This window comes from Atractosteus spatula, chromosome 6, assembly GCF_055471065.1.
Source record: "Atractosteus spatula isolate fAtrSpa1 chromosome 6, fAtrSpa1.hap1, whole genome shotgun sequence".
NCBI classification, from domain to species: domain Eukaryota; kingdom Metazoa; phylum Chordata; class Actinopteri; order Semionotiformes; family Lepisosteidae; genus Atractosteus; species Atractosteus spatula.
Genome location: NC_142711.1, coordinates 20,409,188 through 20,431,513, shown reverse-complemented (window position 1 = coordinate 20,431,513; position 22,326 = coordinate 20,409,188). Strand labels below are relative to the sequence as shown.

General features: G+C 41.3%; 1 protein-coding gene across 1 annotated transcript in view; it reads right to left on the bottom strand.

Annotated features, from left to right (window-relative positions):
- Positions 1-6,849: 6,849 nt before the first annotated feature.
- apbb1ip (amyloid beta precursor protein binding family B member 1 interacting protein) overlaps positions 6,850-22,326 on the bottom strand; it is a 44,172-nt gene continuing 28,695 nt past the window's right edge. Inside the window, exons 7-14 of the mRNA XM_088919164.1 lie at positions 20,833-20,954; positions 17,736-17,813; positions 17,300-17,443; positions 16,439-16,549; positions 12,015-12,113; positions 10,883-10,997; positions 9,834-9,934; positions 6,850-8,130 (exon numbers count right to left, since the gene is read on the bottom strand). Coding sequence (XP_088775290.1) covers positions 7,648-8,130; positions 9,834-9,934; positions 10,883-10,997; positions 12,015-12,113; positions 16,439-16,549; positions 17,300-17,443; positions 17,736-17,813; positions 20,833-20,954 — 1,253 coding nt within the window. The 3' untranslated portion in view covers positions 6,850-7,647. The remainder of the gene's footprint in view (positions 8,131-9,833; positions 9,935-10,882; positions 10,998-12,014; positions 12,114-16,438; positions 16,550-17,299; positions 17,444-17,735; positions 17,814-20,832; positions 20,955-22,326) is intronic.

Genomic DNA, 22,326 nt, shown 5'->3' with positions numbered 1-22,326 from the left:
TGGGCCGCTCTAGGGCATTCACCTTCTTGTTCTTAAGCCGCTCCGGTGTCACTTTGACTGTGTGCTTGGGGTTATAGTCCTTTTCTCTGCCCCAGTCTAAGATCTTGCACTGACTTTATTAGGTTCTCATCAAAGATGACCTGTATCTGATTCCCTCTAGCCTGACAGAGTGCCCCAGTCCCTTGCTTCTGAAAAGTATCTCCGTAAGATGATGCTGCAACTTCCATACTTCATGGCAGTGTTACATGGGTGATGAGCGGCGTTCGGTTTGTGCCAGGTATTTTGCTTTGCATTCAGGCCAAAGAGTTCATCTTTTGGTCCCTCAGACCACAGAATCTTATGCCACATGATCTCAGTGTCTTCTGGCAAAGTTCAGGCATGCTGTAATGTGGCCTTTTCTCAGGAGAAACTTCCAGCTAGCTGCTCTCCCATAGAAGCTACAAGCTTCAGTGTTGCAGAGATGATTGTCCTCAGGACAGGCTCTCCCATCAGGGTGGTTTCCTGATGATGGACCTGGCTGTGCTCCTGGGAACATTCAGCACCAGAGATATGTAATTATACCCTCTCCAGATCTAGCTCTCCTCTCACAGACTTTACCACAGCTCCTTGGTCTTCAGGGTAGGGTTTGTGCTCTGACGTGCACTGACAACTGAGGGACCTTATATAGCCAGGTGGATTTCTTTTGAAGTCATGCCAACCAATTGAACTGACTGCAGGTGGACTCCAGTTCATGTTTTCCAGTGGTCGCACAAGGAAATTAGATGCACATGAGCTCACTTAGAAGTGTCGTTCAAAATGGGTAAATACTTATCAGATCAAGAGATCAGTGTTTTCTTGAACAGTACAACATTTCAAGACTTTTCATCCCACTTTGACATTAAAAAGTAATTTTTGTAGATCGGCAACAACAAATCCTGTATAGATGTATTTGATTTTTCAGTGTAATAAATTGTGGAAAAAATCCACAGGAGTGAATCCTTACTGACTGCACTGTACACACCCTTCTGATATGTAAAACAATTTATTGGGATCGGTCATTGCTATGAAAAGCAATACAGTAATTAAACTGAACTACAGTATGTCCTAAGAAGAGCAGCCATACCAATCCCCAGGTTGAAAGGAATCTGCCACACTCACGGGCTAAAGAAAACAAAACGTTTTAGTCCCGAACAGAGAATACTGTAAAGGGATTTAATTCGAGTATTAAGACAATTCACGAAGACCACTGAATAGACTCCTTCAGAATCAAGAGTGCAACACAAAGCAGTAGCGACCTCTAGCGGTCGCAAAAGGAAGCGCGGCTTGTGAGAGCTTTCACAGTACTGGGTGTGGGTCCCAGCCATTTAGGCCGCCTTGTACTACTAAAAGATCGAAATACCTAAAATCTGTTTTTATTTCTCCATTCTTAAAGGACGTCTTTGTCACAGGTTTGGTTGTGGAAATAGAATAAAGCATCCAATCACGTTTTTGTGTCATTCAAACAATATTCTATGAAAACATCATGACTTGCATAAACTCACAGGGGTATGCTGCTGACTGTTGGCTTTTACGTTTTTGCAGGTCATATTTTTTTAACCAAAAGCAAGGATACTTTATAAAAAAAGGGCAACTGTGTTGAAAGATCTTGAAAAATGTCTTGCTTATTTATATTACAGCATCAGATTGTTCACTTTAAGCAATGTTGGTGAGCTTAGCTCCCTCCTGGTTCCCAGGTCCGGGCTCAATGACAGCCTCAGAAAGCTGTCTGTGTGGAGTGCGCGTGTTGCCCTTTTGTCCGCAAGGGGTTTTCCCAGGTGCTCCAGTTGCCCCTTACCAATCATGGCCTCCTAATAATCCCCATTTATGAACCGGCTTCATTACTCTGATCTCCTCCCCACTGAGAGCTGGTGTGTGGTGAGCGTTCTGGCGCACTATGGCTGCTGGCGCATCACCCAGGTGGGGCTGCACACTGGGGGTGGTGGAGGGGAGTCCCCATTACCTGTAAAGCTTTTTGAGTGGAGTGTCCAGAAAAGCGTTATATAAGTGTCAGCAATTATTATTACAACCATGACCTGGACAAGATGTTTCTGACGAGGGCTGTTTCTTTTAAGGGATGTAATGACTGACTTTCTGTACAATACTCAGCTGGTTTTGCAGCACGCGCTGCCTCTGTTGCACAGTGACCGATTATATAGCCCTGTAAGCCTTGTAATTTATCTAGGCCTGTAAAGTCCTTAGGCGTTCCTTCAGTTTTGAAGAACAAGTCACACAGGTTTCAGCTAACATTTTCTTGCTGTGCCGTTAAGTTACAAAAGGGAAAATGGCAGACCATTACATTCACGGTTGATTTAGGGGTACACCCCTACCCCATTTAAAAATTGGCTTGTTTTTGCCGTTCATAATATTTTGTTTAGCATTCGAAATAAACCCAGCACACAATATAAAATTAGAATTTTTCGTTACTCCTTAGGATCTGCTGTGCCAGAAAAAGATTATAAAAAGATGTGTTAGCTGTAGTGGAACTAAACGTTTGTCTAGATAAGAAAACTTCACACAAAGAATGAATTACCAACGGTGATATTTAGAAATTCTGGTATCCAGGAGGGGCCCCTGACAACATTTATGTGACAGTTCTTATTGTAACGTCAACCGGTCAACTGTTCAACCGGTCACATGGTCCGTCGGTTGGTGTTTTCTGTGCCATAGTGCCTTTCACACCAGTTTGCCACAGAGCACTTTGCGGATTGCTGCTGCACTTGACAATAAAGTGCTTTACATTTTCCAAGTGTTGTTTCTCACCAGCCCGAACCACCAGTCTACCTCCTAGCACATGTTACCCACAGGAGGTTCACTTCAGAACAGAGAAGGATTAAAGGCTGGCTGTCCTTCACTGGTGCTGTGGGCAGTGGATTGAAAGTCAGCTAGGCACTTTCTGGATCTGCACATCTGCCTTCACAAAAAAATCACTTTAATAATTAATACCTGTAAGTAAATCAAACCCATGACAATATTCATTTGTAATTAGTGTTATCGGCTATTTAAAAAATGGATTTCTCTCTTTCAGTAATTGAAAAGACAACAGGAAGCTAATTCTTCTCTTATTGAGGCCTCTAACATTACTACAGTATCTGCATGATTCAGCTTCATTATAAGTTGTGTGGAATACCTGCGGTTTCCAGTTGGTTCGTGTTGCTTTCCTGCCTGCATATTGACTGGACTCCTGTGACCAGCAGAGGGAGGCCTGCTGGAGGTGGCCCGGTCATATGCGTTGCCACAGCAACAGACGTTGCTGCCCTGACCAAGGCTAAACTCGAAATGTGCCATGAGCACACACAGAATTTCAAGCTCTGACAGTCCCATCGAAATCCGCAGTCATTTCACTGACAGTGTCGTCCACATTTTACAGAACACTGACCTAATACTTCATCTGCATTTGTAATTAACATTGCAAGTCAGCTCAAAGCCAAAACACACCTGTCCACCCTTTTTTTGTCCTCATTCTTGTAATAATGAGCAACAGCTCTTTTTCTGGCTTTCTGCTTTTTTGGATATTAAAATTTAAACTAAACCCAAGATAAGAATCAAAGTATTAGCAGTTTAAATATGTACCATAAACGCTATTCTTGGTGTTTTTCCAAGAATGGAAGAAGGAACTTGGCAGATGGAGACAAATGCAGACTATAACATAGCAAAAACATAAACCACAAATACATTCACATATATGGCTAGAAGCATGGAAGGTAAATTAAAGATTTTCTTGCGCTGGAATCTGGCTAGTGACGAGCAAGCAGACATTCCAGGGCTCGAAGGAATGTGCTACACCGACGGGCTGAAAAGAGATGAACCCTTTCATTCGTGAGCAGAGGGGGGACAAGGGAACCTGACACCAGCGTTCTGAATCCCCAAAGACTTTGACATTGGCAGCCAACCCTGCGAACGGTATGAAACAGGTCACAAGAGAAACCTACTGCACACGACAGAGCATTTAAATCTGTGGACGGGAGACACTTCTTCACACAAAGGTCTGTGGGCGAATGGGACAAGCTACCCAGTCATATTATGGAAGCTGAAACTCTGGTTTCTTTCATTAAACAGCTGGATGAGATCACACTAATGAACTACTATCTACCAAATGGGCTAGAGGGGCAAATGGCCTCTTGTTTGTAACCTTTCTTATTATTTCTGACATTAAGATGTTGCCTGCACATCATTATGGTGCTTAAAAACGACTGACAAAATCGATATGGAGTGATACTGGGGGGGAAAACGTTAATGAGGTCTTGACTGCTGCGTCAGTCAGAATCCCTGGACCAGTTTTGAAGGAGGAGGAGGGCAGCAAGGTGAAGCAGTGGTTAGCATTGCTGGCTCCCAGAGAAGAGGTCCTGGGTTCGATTCCAGACCTGGGATGCTCTCTGCATGGAGTTTCTATGTTCTGACATAGTAGTAGGTTAATTGGCTTCTGAGAAAATTGTCCGTGGTGTGAGTGTTTGTGCCTGTGTTTCCCTGCAGTGGGCTGCTGTCCTGTCCAGGGTGTGCCCGGCCTTACATCCGTTGCTCTCTGGGACAGGCTCCGGCTTTCCCGAGACCCTGAATTTGAAGAAGCAGTTAGAAAATGGATGAATGGAGGTTACAGTAGGCTAATCGTTAACCCTGGTCTCCTGGCTAAACTCCACTCAGGACTTGTACAGTCTGCCCATCAGCCCCCCCTTAATTCTACGGGTGAAATAATTGATCACTTCTCTGTGTCATCTGTTGTGTTGGGGGCTGCTGGTGAATAATAATAATAATCATCATCATTAGTTCCGTACGCTTATATAGCGCTTTTCTGGACACTCCACTCAGAGTGCTTTACAGGTAATGGGGATCCCCTCCACCACCACCAGTGTGCAGCCCCACCTGGATGATGCTCCAGTCTGCTCACACACACCAGCTCTCAGTGGGGAGGAGAGCAGAGTGATGAAGCCAGTTCAGAGATGGGGATTATTAGGAGGCCATGATTGGTACAGGACAATAATGGTTGCTGCGTTTCACCCAGGTCGGTGTTGGATGAAATGAGTCCCCACCTGAATACAGTACTTTAATATCCTTTGTGATGGAAAACACTACATAAATGCAAATTGTTATTGTTAATGTTATAAGGTGGTAAAGCCCAGTGCTAGTTAATCTTTAATGCTGTTTTAACAAAGCCTTCTACAGATGGATTTGTTGCATATTACTTATTGGCCACCAGGTGGCATCATATTGCACTTTAAATAAAGACAGAATTTACCAGTCAAATGCCAGAATTGCAAAGGCAATTAGACGAGGAATGCAGTATTGATTACATAGTAATCACCTCTTGAAAGCGTTTCTGTGTAGATGTTTATAGCATTTTATGTGGTTATTGTGTAAAATCAATTACTTGTCTCCCCTATGGTTGTGATGCTAGAAGTGTTGACCCAGTTTCCGCCGTTCAGAGTCGCGGAGCTCGCAGTCGCTGGCACACACAGGCGCAGCCCCTTGCTGCAGGTGCTGCACAGAGCAGGAGGCAGCTGCAGAAGTGGGGGCTCCAGACCCGGCGCCTTGAGCCGACTCTGACTGACACAACGGGGCTCACACCTGGTAGAAACACTACACCCTGAGCTCTTTTCAGGCTCCTTCTGTGTCTCCTCCTTGTGTTCGGCTGATGCCGAAATGTATTTATTTAATCAAGATTAGACTACCATAATACCTTATTAGTATACTATACCATATATTTTCTAAGATACTATGTAGGCTTGTGTATGTCCTGAATTCTGTGACGTTTGACCTTGTAAACTCTGGTCATCTGTAATTGAGGCAGGCTTTCGGTGAAGTACTCTTGGCTCACATAGAAGGCACTGTGAATGCTGTAGCTCCAGATCGTTTAAGGAAGTTGATTTCATGCTTATTTCTAGGCTGAGACTCTGCCGAAGAGCTGGCTCCACACGCCTTCGTGTGTCCAGCGTTCCTTATCTGTCAAACGCGTTGCTCGTATCCAAAACTCCCGTTAAAGACCCATCTTTTCACTCGAGATTGAAATATTGTAATTCAACTGACTCCTGGCTTTACTCACTGTGCTGTGCTTTATCTGCACTTTTTTCTTTTGTTTCTGCGGAAAAGCGAATGTCGTGTATTTAGCAGAAAAATAAGAAGAGGACCATGTGGGAAACCATAAACAAATGTGAAGATTTTAATGGGTAGTCACAACTGCTACACGGTAGCTCAGGTACGCCAGTTGTGCTTTGAGTCAGTTAATGGTCACAGTTACTTTTATCCCTTGTTTTCGGTGCTATCGAATGCACTCTGAAGAGCGATGTGGATTTGATTCATTGCACAGAAGTGTGTGGTAAAGAAATATTGTTTGCTCTAACCTTTGTGTAAAACGAAAGGGAATATGCAGTTGCCCTTTGTATTTTCTTTTTTTTTAGCTAAGGAAAGCTTCTTTTCTATTGGTGCACAAAGTCATGCTTCACTCAATGGCACAGCGTTCTTAGACATTTTGTAGCATTATTAAAACTGCCATTAGAATACACGTCATACTGCAGTTTGCTAGTCTGTCTCCGCCAGTGCTCGCTGTGTACTTCTGCTGCATGTTCTAGTCATACCATAGTAGATCACTAACTGAAATCTAAAACGCTGAATACATTTATGAAATGGAGAGAGTGGATAGAGGTTGTGTTTTCTGTCTCACTTCTTCTACGGATTGAGGCTAAGAGCAACGTATTTTGTACCGCCGGTATTAAATTGTGATACAAGTATTTATTGCAGTAGAAATGGCGAGTGCATAAAATGTATAGAGAATTATACCATAATATACCGGTGGTTAAGCTTGATTTGTGTTCCTTTAATAAAGGCATAAGTCTAATTTAAGGAGATGAATTTATTCACTTTAAACAAAAGAAAGAAAATTATGTTTACATTGTCTACAGAAAATATTTGAATGTGATCTCCGTTGCTGCGCCGGTGCAGACATAGTGGCAGAGTGGGCACACATAGTAGTTATAGGAGTACTCTTGTAATCCATACTTTACATTAAACTGCTAACAAAATATTAACATGTCTCAGTGAGTATATTTTACAGTTCCTGAAATCTCTTTGACTATGGAAATGTTTGTGAACATACACAGAAGAAAATAAATAACTTTAAATCTTTGCTTCCACCAAATTGAACACATTTTGGTGTTTTAAGCAGATATCATGCAGTTACTTACTGTTCAGCTCCCAGCAGTATAAATTCTTTCATATTACAATAACCAACACAATGGCGTGTTTTCCTTTAGAAGGATTCAATTGTTTTATCACCCGTTCTATAAAACATATGCAACATATTTTTCCTAAAACAACAAATTTACCCCTGGAATTATCACGTGACAGCCAAGATCCTCAATTCGACCAGCAAACTAATTTAATTTTGTCTCAGCTATACTACGTAGCTTCACGCTTGTCTTTTTTAAAACGTGACTGCGGTCCGAGGAACATGAAAGTAGAAATCCCACTGCAGAAAGCAGAAGAAAGCATGCTTGATTTCCACGTCCTCTGTACAGTTCAGGACACAGCAGTGGTGAGCTCTCTGCCCGCATTCCCGCAGGACTAGAGGTCCTGCATGGTGAGCTGGGAGTGCAGAAGAGGGGGCTCCTCTTCCTGTGGTCTCACAAGGTCCGGGGGTCCTCACTTGTTGCTCTTCTTCTGCATGGCCTTCATCAGCTCTGACATGAAGTCTCCCTGCCCACCCCCGGCCGACACAGGGGTTGTCCTCTTGGGGGGCTGGGGAGCTACTTTTCGGGGGGCAGGGGCAGCACTGGGCGCTGTAGGGGCAGGGGGAGGAGGGGGAGGGGGAGGTGGCGGTGGGGGTGGGGGGGGAGCCCCTCCGCCCGCCCCATAGCTGGCTCCCCCGCACGGGGGAGGAGGGGGCAGGAAGTCGGGGGGCGGCTCTGGGAGGTCGTCGGAGGGAGGGGGCAGGGACTGGTCTTCGGCCGGCGGTGGAGGGGGGAAGCAGATTGGCTGGCCGTGGGGGGGCGCCATTCTGGGGGCCGCGATGAGGCAGGGCTGAGGCGGCGGTGGGGGCACAGGGTCCGGCGGAGGAGGGGGCAGGAATTCCTCTGGAGGCGGCGGCAGCAAGGAGGGATCGTTCGCTCTGTCCCTGGCATTGTCCTGTCAAACAAAAAGGCAAAACTTCCCTTCAGATTCCCTTCCTCTGCTGCTAAAAGTCATGCTGTCTTTAGCTTAAATTCACATCGAAAAATAATTTATAACAGTACTGCGTAACTTAATTCTCATGTCTTTCGTCAATTGAACCAAACATGTAAATGTGAAACAGCTTTATCACAATTGTTTGAGCTTTTCAGGAGACTTTTGATTAGGTTCATCATAAAATGTCAGTAAGCAGTCAGAAATGAGTCTTTTTAAGTGGCCCAAGCTATAACTATACTGATAAAATATATGCAGTGGCATACCACAAGGATCCATTTTGGGCCTGTTGGTCTTCCGGGTCTATAGTGGTGACTTCAGTTTTGGTATAGCTAACTAAGTTTGCAGATGATACAAAAACGGTGGGGGGGATGGGGGCAGGTCTGGCAATCACTGACTGCAGTTCCTTTCCCCAGGGTTCTGAATTTAAATTCAACTGAAATATTGAACCCACAACTCTCAGCTAAAACGCATATTGGTTTTTTACATGCAGCAAGCTATCAGACTTTTGCATCTGCATTATCTTATCTGGGTTCTTACATACTGTATGTAATTTTGAACTGAGACTGAAATATATACGTATATAAATGTACAGTTTTGCTATTCAGTTAAAATTAAACTGAGAGACTAGCAACGCGATAAATGCTTATAGCTCCAGCACTCAATTATATCATTTTTAATGTCTGTCAGTGTTTTTAAAAAACAAAAAAGTGACACTATCTTATTCCTTGTTAGATTAAACTTGCGAAACTACTTACTTAATGTGTATCTTCTTTTCAAAGAAAGATGTATTGAAGTATCATTAGGTTATGAATGCGACATAACCATTCCCCCCTTATCTAACAATTACAGATGTCCAGTGTGAAAATCTGTACTGTTCCCTTCCGCGATTTGAACTAAATTTGAAATTAGCCTCTGGGGCTGAAAGGCTAATGACCTCACCTTGTGAGGGAGCACTGACCACCTCCCCCCAGCAACAGCACAAAGCAGACCTGGCCTTCTGCTCACCGCTCATCCCTGATAATGATGCATCTGCATACCAAGCTCGCATTTACACATATTACAGTATTTAAGAGTGGGAAGGTATTGTGATTTGTTCTGTAGTCTCAGAATCCCTTCCCCTATGTTACGGTGCGTAGTTCAGGACCCTATGCAGACGGTATAATCTGGAAGTAAGTGGAAAAGGACAAAGGGGAAGAGACGACGAGGATCAGGGCAGGTTGACAAACAGGGGGGCGTGATGACAGTGAACTGGCGCTTGGGGGGCGTGGCCATGGCAAACAAGTCCAAGGGAGTCCAAGGGGAAGTCCAAGGTACTAATCCGGTAGATCCATCCGCGACGAAATCAAGACACAGTTAAAAACTGTAACGGAATCTGGTACAGGGACGGGGAATAAAAACAGGATGACGAGGCTAGGCGCCCTGAACCCTGGGCTCAGCAGGGTCAGGATGCCGATAGGAGGCCTATGCCCTCAAGCCGCAGATGTAGGGCGACTTGGTGGTAGGTGGGCCTCCGGGCGTCTGTCTTCCAATGCAGAGCCGGGAATAGCGAGAGCACCTGGCTTAAATAAGGAGGGGCAGACTTGGAGGTAGGTGCACATGATCAACTCAAATGTGAAAGAGCCGGAGTGCCCTTAAAAGTAGGGATTACGATCGTGACACCCTACCTTGGCCTCTGCTTGCTTCCAGGCTTCAGGGAAGGCTTTGCTGAGAGTCGTGTGTGCAGGGGCTTGGGCTGCGTGCCCATTGGCTTCTATGGCAACTTTTGCTGGAAAGCAAGGAGAATGTTATCACGCATGGATATTACTTGCCATTTCTACACAATACAGTATAATGAATTCATCTGTAGTCCTCTCATGACACTTTTCCTTGTTACTTGAATATTTAACCTCCAATGCGTCAAGCGGGTTTCTGTCACAGGAGTTTGTAACTCAGCTGTTTTTTTATGCTATGTTCAGGCTGATGTTGCTGCAGAAGGCCACTGTCACATATTGTATAGTCTAGGTAGTGAGTGGAATTGTGCAGCATTAGACAAGTAGTCACCTTTTGCAGATATTTATTTCTGATACAGTATGTCCATCAAATCACCCATGTTCTAATAATCCTTTTATGCAGTTCAGGGTCTGGAAATGCCAAAGCCTGTCCTGGCAAGCAACAGGAGAAAGACCCTGGATGGGACGCCAGGCCATTGCAGGGCAGATAGACACAAACACATTCACTCTTCCCAGGGCCGGCTGTATCAGAAGCCAATTAACATACCAATATGTCTTTGGACTGAGGGAGGAAACTGGAGCACCCAGAGGAAACCCACGTGAATACGGGGAGAACATGCAAACTCCATGCAGATTGCAGTCCAGGAGTTGAACCCAGGGCCCCAGTGCTGTGAGACAGCAATGCTCACCACTGCACCACCATGCCACCCTTTTCTGATAATGGTTTACTATTAGTGGGGCTGCAGTTTTAACTAAAAAGCAGGTTTATCTTACACAATTACAGAACAAGTATATAAAGACCATTCAGAAGACAGACTAAACTATACCTATTACTGAAAAACTGAATCCTTCAAAAGTGTCCCAATTTGCATTGCACATTTTGGAGCCGAACTAAGTTTAAAATGTTTTTTTTTAAATGTCTTTATTTTTCCAAGTTTATAATTAGCAGGCGTTTCGATACGTTTCCTCTCACGCTTTCAGAAAGAATTCAGGGTTGCCTTTACCTCTGGGAGGTCCAGAAGACTTTGTGGTGTTTGCAGCAGCTAAGTTTGACCAGCGGGAGGCCAGTCCAGCTCTCTGCACCGCTACTTTGTAGTTGTCATAAAGTGTCTTTCCATACTGAGGGAAGGCAAAACAGATAGGAGTTCATACAGAAAATGCCTCTTCAAATGACACAACAAGTAGGTATTAATATGAATATATTTTCCACCTTTTTTTTTAAGGTTGCTGTTTAACATGCAGTTCACTGCTGTTGTATCTTCAATTATTGTGATGAGGTTTGAAATCCAATCACCATTTCTGTTTTTTTAGTCTGTGTTGGCTTGTATTTTTAATTAATAAGTTGACACAGTTTAAGTTTTGAGAAGTTCTGAGAATCCAAATCTTGACCTAATATGTTCAAAAACGGAAGAGACTTGACTGCTGTCTGTCTGTTTTTTTTATATATTTAACAGGAAAGAAAAACATGATGCAGACCTGATAATGATGTCAAAGATAAAAAGTTATTTTAATTTTTTTGTGATGTAAACCCTTTTTTTATTTTGTTTAGTTTTAAATAGTTAAGCTTTAGGGAAGTTTTGAATCATAACATTCATTTAAAATTAATTCTAAAGAGAAGAAATACAAATAAAGTTTCAGGAAAACAGAGACCTGTGCTGTCTCCTTGTGTTTAATTAAACTGTATGAATACATCCTGCAGTTTAGACCACTACAAGCAGGAACTTCACATGCTGTATTGTTCAGGCTCTTTCCCAAAATACTACTGAACCAACCTCAGAACCCCAGGCACTGTTACTAAAAGTACACACAACGTGATCTACAGAAGGTTTAAAAATATTACAAAGCTGAAAGAGTTTTTCCCACCTAAAAGACAGTGTGCTAGCTACTTCAAAAAGGTGAATTTCTTTGTCTTTTTCTTCTATATTTTTCATAGGATTAAAGAGTAGATCAGTATTTTAGAATTTTATGTAATTCATACATTTCTAACTGACTTTTGATGGGCATACTGTTGAACGCCAGTTTATGTTTCATCTCAATAGCTTTAACAGGTGTGGCTTGTTTATCGACGTTCATTGCAAAGCATGACCAGACTGTAAAGGGGAGTAGACGAGTCTTTCCATGGTTTACTGAACTCACCTTGGCTATTCGTATTGCTGTCACCCACTGGTGCATCATGTACTTGTCGTCACAACACAGGTATTTGATGTATTGAGACTCCTTTTGGATCTGAGGGTGCTGGCAAAAAAAAAATACAAGTCAGTCCATTACTTACTTTTAACTTATAATATATGCAGGATAAAGACAGAAACGTTGTATTCGTTAGGGAGAATGTTTGATTTGTTTGGCCTATTTACCTACTTACTGTACATCTTTTTATTGAATGGCTCGATTTGTGCTGAGCCTGCAGAAATCCCATCATTTTGTACCGTGCACAAGATTTTAAAATGGTTTGACAAGGCATTCGAAGACTCGACTGACTGTCAACAGCTCCCATACCAATCTAGAAGATGAGACGGACAAACCTGCCCATCCTTAGAACTGTTCGTCTTTAGACATGCTGTCACGGATGTCGGAAGGGACAAACCAGGAGAGCAGGCCAAGAGGCAGGAGAGCGAAAAAGACCCTATGTGAGGCGGCGAAACGGGGAGTTAGCCCGGGCTCGGCAGTGCAAAGAGTTCTGGAGTGCCGTATAGAAACCTATGCCCTCAGCGGGGACCTGGTGCTAGGCGGGTCTCAGGACATCCAAACGTCAATGCTGAGCGAAGCAGAATAAGTGACCCGGAAATATATAGCCCCAGAGAGAGACACCGGAAGGAGAGCAAAGCACAGGAAACTAGGGACAGGACAGAGAAGGAGCGCCCTCTGGCTGCAGAGGGCGTGACACATGCTGTGGCACAAGGAATCAAGATGACCATTTCGAGCTAATCCCATGTGTGTTGCAGCTTGAGCCTGGTCACAGTCAGCTCATGATTTGGCCTAAACTCAAACCTATGACACGTGAGGCACAGAGCTAGCTCAACTCTCTGGCCAAGGGTTCAATCGTTCTGGGGCCCCCTTGCACAGAACATTTATAACCCACTTGGAGAGAGATTGTAAAACAGACAAGCTCTTTTCTGATTCTTAGGCATGTCTGTAGCACACCTTCTTGACTTTCATCAAGCTAGATTGTGAGTTTGAGAGCAGACCTTGCAGCCTGGTGAATACCTCCTTCCAGAATGGGTTAGTCATTGATTCCTGCTGCTGCCTGTTGCTCTTCCTGTGCTTCCCGGCACTCAAAATAAATTTGTGTTGTCCAAATGCTTTTTATGAGGTCATGGCCAGAAAAGAAATAATAATTCCAATGCGAAGCAGATGTTTTGACGATCTTTCAAATTTCTGTCTAAAAAATGAAGCTTGAAATGGTCGCCCGAACGTGTTTTGCTAAGATGTGCTCATTGTGCAATCCTCGCTGTCCTGTCCTGACATTTCTCATATGTGCTGTTCGTCCGGACTTGCACCAGATGGCGTGAATTCTTTACATTTCCTGTGAATGATTAGAGGAAGTGAAATAAGGATTTCTAGAGTTATTGTCAACAGAATTTATCTGGTGATGCAGGAAGATGGCTGGTCTTAATGAGACCTTTTCTGCAAAATGTTAGAGTGCTTCAGTAAACAACAGAAAGCCATTCTTAATACCTTAAATATGTCTCCTCTCCAGTTTGCAGGTGATAACACAAACTCACAAGAAAAGGATTACAGGTGTGTGACAGTAGCACTTATTAATGACTCTGTCCCTTAAAATATTTTGTGAGGTGTGCTTCATAGTTAAATTACACGTGCATATAAATCAAGAGTACACAAAGTACACAAATGACTTTTCAAAGTCATGGTAAAGTGATAAATCTATCATTTTACAATGACCAAGGAAAGGGATGTTCTTTAATCTTTCTGCTCCTTTTTAGTCAAATATATATTTTTGAAGCAGCAGGAGAGACAGCAGTGACAGGCATTTTTCTGGCTACTGAGAAGGTATGGTACATCGTACATACGGGACAAATATGCCAATCTCTGTAACTCCTCTCTTCCTGAGTAGCTCTAATTATTTGTTACTTTGTTGTGGATATCCTTTAATATCCAATTAATTTAAAGAAGCTTTCAAAATTTGTTTACAATAATAAAAGGTTAATTTATACTAGGTTGTACTAATTGAGTGTGGTTACAGCACTTATATTCTAAGTAATACAAATATATTCTAAGTAAGAAGAATCCTGTGACATGAAGCACAACACAAAATCCTTTGCATTTTAATTAATACTTTGAGGTTGAACAGTTTTAGTAACTCAGCGTGCCTTTATACTGAAAGAGTTTTTATTTAAGTGAGCTGTGGAACAGCAAGACCTTCAAAAACATAAACTGTATGCTCTTTCTTCTTTTAACGTGTTTTGCTTTTTTGTGTTAATCACGGAGGGGTTATTGAAAATAAACAGCCGAACAAGTGGCTAATTGTTGAAACAATACTTTAGCACACAGTTTGAGATACATTTTATTTTGAATGATTTTTTAAGCCCTACAATTCTTCTTCTGTGTTTCAGATAGATTTAAATGTACAGCTGTGCACTGGAAATGCAGTTATAAACGTACAGCTGTCTGAGACTGTGTGGTTGTGTGTTCAGGGAGTGGTGTTGGTGTGTAAATGGCCAACGCTGACCGTACCAGCAACACCAGCCTCAAAGCAGCTAATGGCAGGGCTGAAGTCTGCACAAGCACTCAACAAAGGCACTCAGATCTGTTAACCACAGCGTCGAAGTGCAAATACTTTCATATAATCACTACCAGACGAGAGCTTTCAACTCCTTTTTTTGGTGTGAGGTTGTATGTCGTACCTGCAAACCACTCACATATAAAAATGAGAGACTTCGGGAAGCTGTGTCGCAGATTACAAGCCTATTCTTCAGCCAAGGCCTCCTTTTTCTTTAACTTTAAAAGTTCAGCTGTGGTTGAAAACATTTCATGGTGAAACTTTAATCAACTGAATAATATTTTAGCCCTGTAACATCTTGGATATAAATGTGAGTAATATGTACTCATTACATACTTTATCTGATGAGATATTCATGGTGAGGGATTGGCAAATTTGTAACAATCTCTGGCTAATTTAGTGTAAAAACTCAGCTTTAACTCAATGTAGGCCAGGTCATAATAGATCAATCAGATGTACGATGAATGGATCACTTATCTTCTTCTACATTTATGGTAAGAGCAGTTTTACTTGTAAAACATCATGAGTTCTCAAAGAATAGTGCAACATTTCCCCCTTACCTAGGGCTTCTAACTGCATAAGCCACTGTTCTCTGTTAACGCTGTGTGCACGATACTGCTGCCAGAGTGATTTTGTTATATGTGCTGCTTTAGCAGATATTAAGACTGCAAAATTACTCACAACATGTTTTTAACGTCATATTCAACACGCAGCTTCACTCGCAGCATGACAGTGAAAGAAGGTATTTGCACCCGTGTTGATTTAAGATGCTAAGCAGACTCAGATGACACACTTCAACACTTCTGTGTTTGATCATGAGCGTTTCACTGCACCTGCATTGCTAGTAGATAGCATGTGGATTGTATGAAAAATTACAGTGCCATGTTAGTTTTCATAATGAGTTTTCAGCTTCTGGGACGTCTGTTCTAAGAATGTTTTCCTTGTCTTTTAGAAACTGATAATCCTTTAGAAAATAATCTATTGTGTATTGTGTTAATCACCAGATGGTTATCTTTTGTAAATTGCTATGAGGTCTATTAATTATATGCATCATACACATGGAAATTTCATATCCTGTAAGTACAGTAAATGTCATTTGATATCTGTCTTTTTGCTTCTACTACATAGAAATATTTTCACATTAATGGCAATGTACGTAAACTGCTTTCTCATTTCCACAGGCCTACTGAAACCCACCCAGAGTTATTGAAACTATTGGAATTATTGAAACCCAGGCATATTATTGGCTTCATCTTTAGTGCAAGTTCTTAGGAAATAGTCATTTAGTACTGTACATCAACCATTTTGATGTCATGGTCTAGACCTTTGCCATTTTTATCATGGATATATTTTGTAGTTTTTGTCCCACAGAGGGTGCGTTGTGCAGTTGCTTTTTCATCTTTAGTACCTGCAGATTTACTTTAATTTACTTACCTGAGTACCCTTCATTTTATGTTTTTATTTTGTATCTTCCTTAAAGGTGTTCACTCTTGACTACCTTTGCCGAAAGCAAAGTGACTGGTGATACAGCACAGTGAGATCATTTTAAAGCATAGAGCTATGTCATGCAGCTGATTCATTGTGGAAGACCAGCAAAACAAAGTAAACATATAGCACACACCCAAACCTAGGGAAACACTTTGTAAATTTACCTTTATTAAATGTTCATAAGTGCTGCTTTACACAATGTTAAAGAACCATAATGTGTATTGTTTGTAAGCTCAGGCAATCGGCTGACCTTCCTTTGCTTGAAGCTGTAACTTATTTCTAGTATACTGTATCTCAGATCAGATGAGTTATCAGGAAAACCTGGGTCTCTTACCTTGAGGACAAAACAGTAGTCTGTCGGTGCCTTGTATTTGACTTTGTACTCAGTGCCATAGTAGATGTTCACGTTGTCAAACTGTATGAAGCATGCCAAATCGCGTGATGTCTGCCGGAGAACAGGAAATGAGTTAAATCCTTCATGACTTTGAGCTCAGATGTGCTGGAGGTGCTTTTAACAGACTCTGTACAGTGAAAACATTTACTGTATGGTGTCACTTGGGTGCTTTTAGAAAAAAGTGTGATATTTCTAGCTATAAAAATACACAATTTTCAATGCTGTATGAATGTCTTCTACAAATATTACACTGAAGTTTGACTGAAATGCTGAAAGTATATTATGTATAGAAATGTGTCTGAAGTATGTAATGTTAAATGCATGGTTTTATAACAGACCTCCGTTCTTATTCTACTATTACCACTGCTATCAATACTATTATTAGTAGCAGTGGGAATAAAAGGAGAAAAGGTAATACATGTTGCAATAGTGACAGTAATAGCGTATTGTCCTTTCTTCTGTATGGTTCTATTGGAAGGTAAAATAATGAATTAAGCTTTATGCAGAGTCAGGTTTGGTATTCTCTTTTAAGGTGCATTTGAGACTGTTAAAAGTGCTTTAAAATTATTTGACACTGAAACTGGAAGTAAACATTTTTTGTCTCCCTACAAAAATGTGCCTCTTAGCAATTGCAGAAAAGGTCTTGTTGACAATAATCTAATATTTGCACAAGTGTTTCATTTGAAGAGGGACTCTCGGATATCATGGTAGGGCTGTTGGGGGAATTCTTCATTTACACAGGCTTGAATGGCTTAGCTTGATTTTTTTAGGCGCCTTCAACGTCTGTCTTGACTCTCTGACCTTGGTCTTTCCTTTGGGCACATAATAAATTCCAGAAGCCCGAAGAAGAAAGTAGCGCCGTTTCCAGGACTTCTTTCCGTCTTCTTTCAGATAAAGAGCCCCTTCAAGGTCTGGTACAATGATGGACGTTCCACAGAAACTTTCCTGTGTTCAGGAGCGAAGGGGCAAGATGTGGAAAGTGAAAAGTTTAATCAGTCACATTGAATCATCTTAGCCTTTCTCATTTCAATCCTCTGTGGGCACATTGCTAAAGTTCAGGTCAGGGATTTTCAGTTACAAATGTCTTTCTGAAAAACAGCTTTTGGACAACACGAATATTACTGTAATGGTTTCCTGTCTTAAGGCAAATGGGAATAATGTCTGCGATGTATGTTTAACAAATGCAACATGTGTGGTCAGCAATGAGCCACATATATATATATACTGTAGCACACACCTCCAAAAGAGACTCCTTGTCCTTGTCCTTCATTTCCCTTTGTTCATTTTTCTTTCCTTTGTTCCCAAGATAAAAGTCCTGAGAAGGAAGTTAGCAAGAAAGGAAGAAAAATAAATAAGCATATGTAATGTAAACCAAGAGTAAGTGGGGTTATGATTTGGGGATTATTTAATTTGTTATTAATATTTAACATAATATTTAATTTGTAAAAACTACCTATTTTACATTTATTTTAAGACATAATTGGAGCACAACATAGTTGAGAAAAATAAACCAACTTTTTGCATGTAGATCTAGGATGTGTTGTCACTGAATGATTTCAATTTCCTGTTGTTATTTAGGTGTTTCTGTTTCTCTAATTTAATTTACTACTGTGTGGTGGAAGTACAGACCATGTGAACTTATTAAAAGAACAGACAGAGTGTTTTAAATCCATCCATCCATTTTCTAAACAGCTTTATCCAATACAGGGTCGTGGGGGAGTCAGAGCCTCCACTGGCAAGCAACGGACACAAGGCAGACACACCCTGGACAGAACAGAGCCCATTACAGGGCAAACAGACACAGATACACACTCTCACACCAGGGCCAGTTCTCACAGAAGTCAGTTATTCCACGAGTATGTTTTTGCACTGTGGGAGGAAACAGGGGCACCCAGAGGAAACCCACACGAACACAGGGAGAACATATTATTCATTACATACATTACACAGATGGCACCCCACCTCAGGAACTGAGCCCAGGGCCCCAGCTCTGCAAGGCAGCAACGCTAACCACTGAACCACCGTGCTGCCCGTATTTTATACATCATTTACTGCATTTGAAAAAGAACACAATTGGACTACTGTAACATTTTCAGTTGTGGCACAATTAAAGGATTTCAGCCTCCAAAACTCGTAATAGCTTGAAAGTTCTCGAACAGGCCGAGATATGTCAGGTACATTGCAGAGCGCACTTTCGTTGAAATGGGTACTAGGTCTTGCAGGGGTTCATCTGCAAAAGACATGATTTGGATGGATTTTTAAACACGTGGGCTGGGCAGAACAATTTCATATAGTATGTTCAATGAAAGGCACAGCAGTGAATAAATGGGTGATTGGGGCGCTGTCTCAGTGGTCAAACTGCAGGTGGCACTGGTGCTTTACCATTGATCATGGTCTCTTCCCCAGATCACTCCAGCATATACCATTGTACAATACAGAACCAACACCCACATGTGTAACAAGGAGGAAATTGTAAGCAACTTTGGAGCACGACATTCAATTCCAATGGCTGACAACCTTGAATCTGCTTTCTGAAGCTCTACAATACTACAGCCACTCCCTGTGCATGTATTCCATTATATGTTTAGAAATGGATGATGTGGATGTGGCTGTGCTTCGCAGAGGAAGACCCAGAAGCTCTGGATTTAAAAGCTCTGTAAGCTCTGTGTGTGAAAAGGCATCTTTCAGTGGAGGCGTAGTGTTGAAGTTCTATTGTATGTGGCTTCCAGCAAAGCCGTGGTGAAATGCGAGGGAGAGGTTAGCAGTAAAAGGAAATGAAGTATGGAAAAAACTGATTTTGTTTTTACAAACGTAACCTTTGAAATTGCTATGTTTGCCGTGATCCCTGTGTTCACATGTGTTATTGTCTTATAAAGGCAATAATGGTATGCAGGATAATGACACTAAATCCAGCAGTATGCAATGGATGGGGAAAAAAAACAAGTTCTACAATAACCAGATGTCACTGTGATTAAACATATGAAGATAAATATATGAAAACAGAAGAGGAGCCAAGGAACATAGTGCACTCCAAATTACAAGACCTGCGTGATGTCATGAAAGGGCAATCATTCTTTAAAGCTCTTAAAATGTCTTTAAAGATGTAAAATGTCTTAAGAATCACTTAGCTCTGATGGCTATGCTTTCTTCCTCGCTTTCGTAATTAAAAGGCAGTTTCATTTTTATTTTTTAATCAATCCTATTAATGTTCTATGAAGTACCTTGTAAATTTCTGTGGTCCTGGCAACATCTGTGCCCTTCAGGAAAACAACAGTCTTCTACTGTATGTTGGACTAGGCATACTTTAGCTTAAATGAGACCTTTTAGCTTACCATATCTTAATGATATCCTTGCTGCAAATAGATACTGTAGATCCGGGTAATTGATTTTATTCAATGTAGTTATGGTACTTCGGTTTTTACTTAAAATAGTGAAAAGCTGCCATCCGTGAGATTGTGGCTGAGTGTCTCTAAATCAGAATGTGCCTTTAAACTCCTCAATGCCCTCATTGGACGTCTGCCATTTCTCTTGATATGAAATGTGGATTTCTTTACTAAATTGTACCTTTCAAACAAGAGCTGGCACTGTTGTAACATAAACGTCTGTCAGCCACTTAAAGTTAAAGCAACATGTGCCTGACTGCTATTGTTGGTGGAGCCTCAACACAGGTGTCGTGGTGAAGTCTACAGGACTCTGCATTATACTTTGGCACTTGTGTGCTATAGACCCAGTAGAATGTCTCTTATAAATTTACTTTTATCAGTTTGGATATCAGAATGGTCTGTAAACGAGGTCTATCTTGCTCACTTGGAAGTTTCTTAATGTCTCCCAGAGTTTGGGCCTCAATCACCTGGGAAGCTGGGAAGCCTGTTCTGTACACCCGGCACTCTGTGGTCAGAGAAGTGTTTTTCTATACTCTGTCCTAAATTCCCCTAGGGTTTCCAATTGTGACTACTGAGAGTGAAACAATCCCCTGGGTCGAACCTATCTGTACTCCTTAGGATTGTATATCGCTGGATCAAATCTCCTCCTAGTCTCCTGTGTTCTAGACAGAATATATTTAGCTCCAGAGTTTGTTTTCCTTTCTTTCTCTAGTTCTAATACACTGTTTGCATGACTTACAGAGTCCTGAAGTTATTCTTATAAATGCCACAATTTTTAGACAGAATCTTAAGGCATGGGCAAATGAAGTGTGATGAGTTAAATAAAGATCTCAAAACATTAACAGGTCCTTGAACTCAAAGTGAACACATTCTTTGAGGTATGTGACTGTTGAAACAAATGACTGCCTACATAAATGTCAAATCTAACATGAAAAGTTGTGTTTTTTTTACCTGAGGGTTTTTGAAAACTGCATATTTATCTTTACTTTCAATAAAAAGAATTTTGTTTTCGCTGTCTCGTGTCCACTGAGACAAAAGTTCCACTACATTTTCGTGGTCTTCAAAACCTCTCTCTGTTGGAAAGAAAAGAAAAACAGCAATGTCACATTTCTGACTACAAGTGGGGCCTTGTGTGATTGTAGACTGCCTTTAACAAGGCAAATGCCTGAGGAAATTTGAAATGATCTGATATCCTATATTCCCAAGGCTCAATAGTTCATGCACACACTTTTATTACACGAGAACATAAAAAGTTTGCAAACACAAGGAGACAATCAGACTCTGTCTAGCTTATTTGATTTTTATTAGCTAAGGATTGAAGGGATCATCCAGACATTCACTGCTGATTCTACTGAAGTCCTTAGGATTGACTTTTACAATGTCTTTGAGGATCTTGAATACTTGAATCGGGATAATTTTCTCTTTTACATACAAGACTCAGTTCTTTTAGAACATCAATGTAGGGCATTCCTATGGGCCTGTGAATGTACATATATGCTTGCCTGTTTCTCTGCTCTGATTCCAGAACAACAATATCTTATTTATAACACAGTGACCAAAATTGCACACACTATTCTAAAAGAGGTCCAATTAGTACATTTTACAATTTCAACATAAATTGTACTGTATGTCATTGAAATTCCACACAAATTCTGTCTAATGGCCTTTAAAGGTTCTACAGTGTTTTCTAAAAATCCCATTTTGATATAGTTTGCAAACAGAACTTCTTTACAGAGTACTGTATGCCAGAATCTAGCTAAGTAATTTTAATTAGGAAATACAGTGGTGCTAAAACAAATCTATAAGGCATTTAGTTAATTATATAACCCAGTTTTGAGCATTCTTCCCTTACCTATACTGTCTGTTTTATGTCCATTAACTAGTTAAGTTAATTAAAGAAAAATATCTGTTTCTAAATCCATGTTGTCATACTGATGACCTGCTAGTTTATTTCGGAGTATTTTCATCATAACTTTATATGTAACATAAGTAAGATTTATTGGTCCGCGATTACTTGGTATGGTTTTGTCACCATTTTTGTGGATTGGCGCCACATTTGCCAGTCAGTGGGTAATACCATTGTCTTTAGTCAGTGTTGACTGCCTGTTGACAGCATTGAAGAGGTTGGAGCTGCGTCAGCATGCGCAGGCTGCCAAAGAACAGGTCAAGCTCTATTCCAGGTGGGTACCCTGGGATACCTGACGCAGCTCCCCACCTGAAGGTCTATTGCATGCTGAAAGGAAAAAGAAAGACAGCCTTCTTTTGGTTTTAATCTTGGTTTTGGAAACTACAAATAAACTAAACCAAATAATTTCTCGAACAAAATGATCCTGAAACTAGGATCAATTCTTCCCCCTTCTCTCAGGGACAGACTTGTCTTCTTCTAAACCTGTCTATTCATTTGCAGGTTTTGACTTCACACCTCTCCTCCAGTTCTCCCTGGGT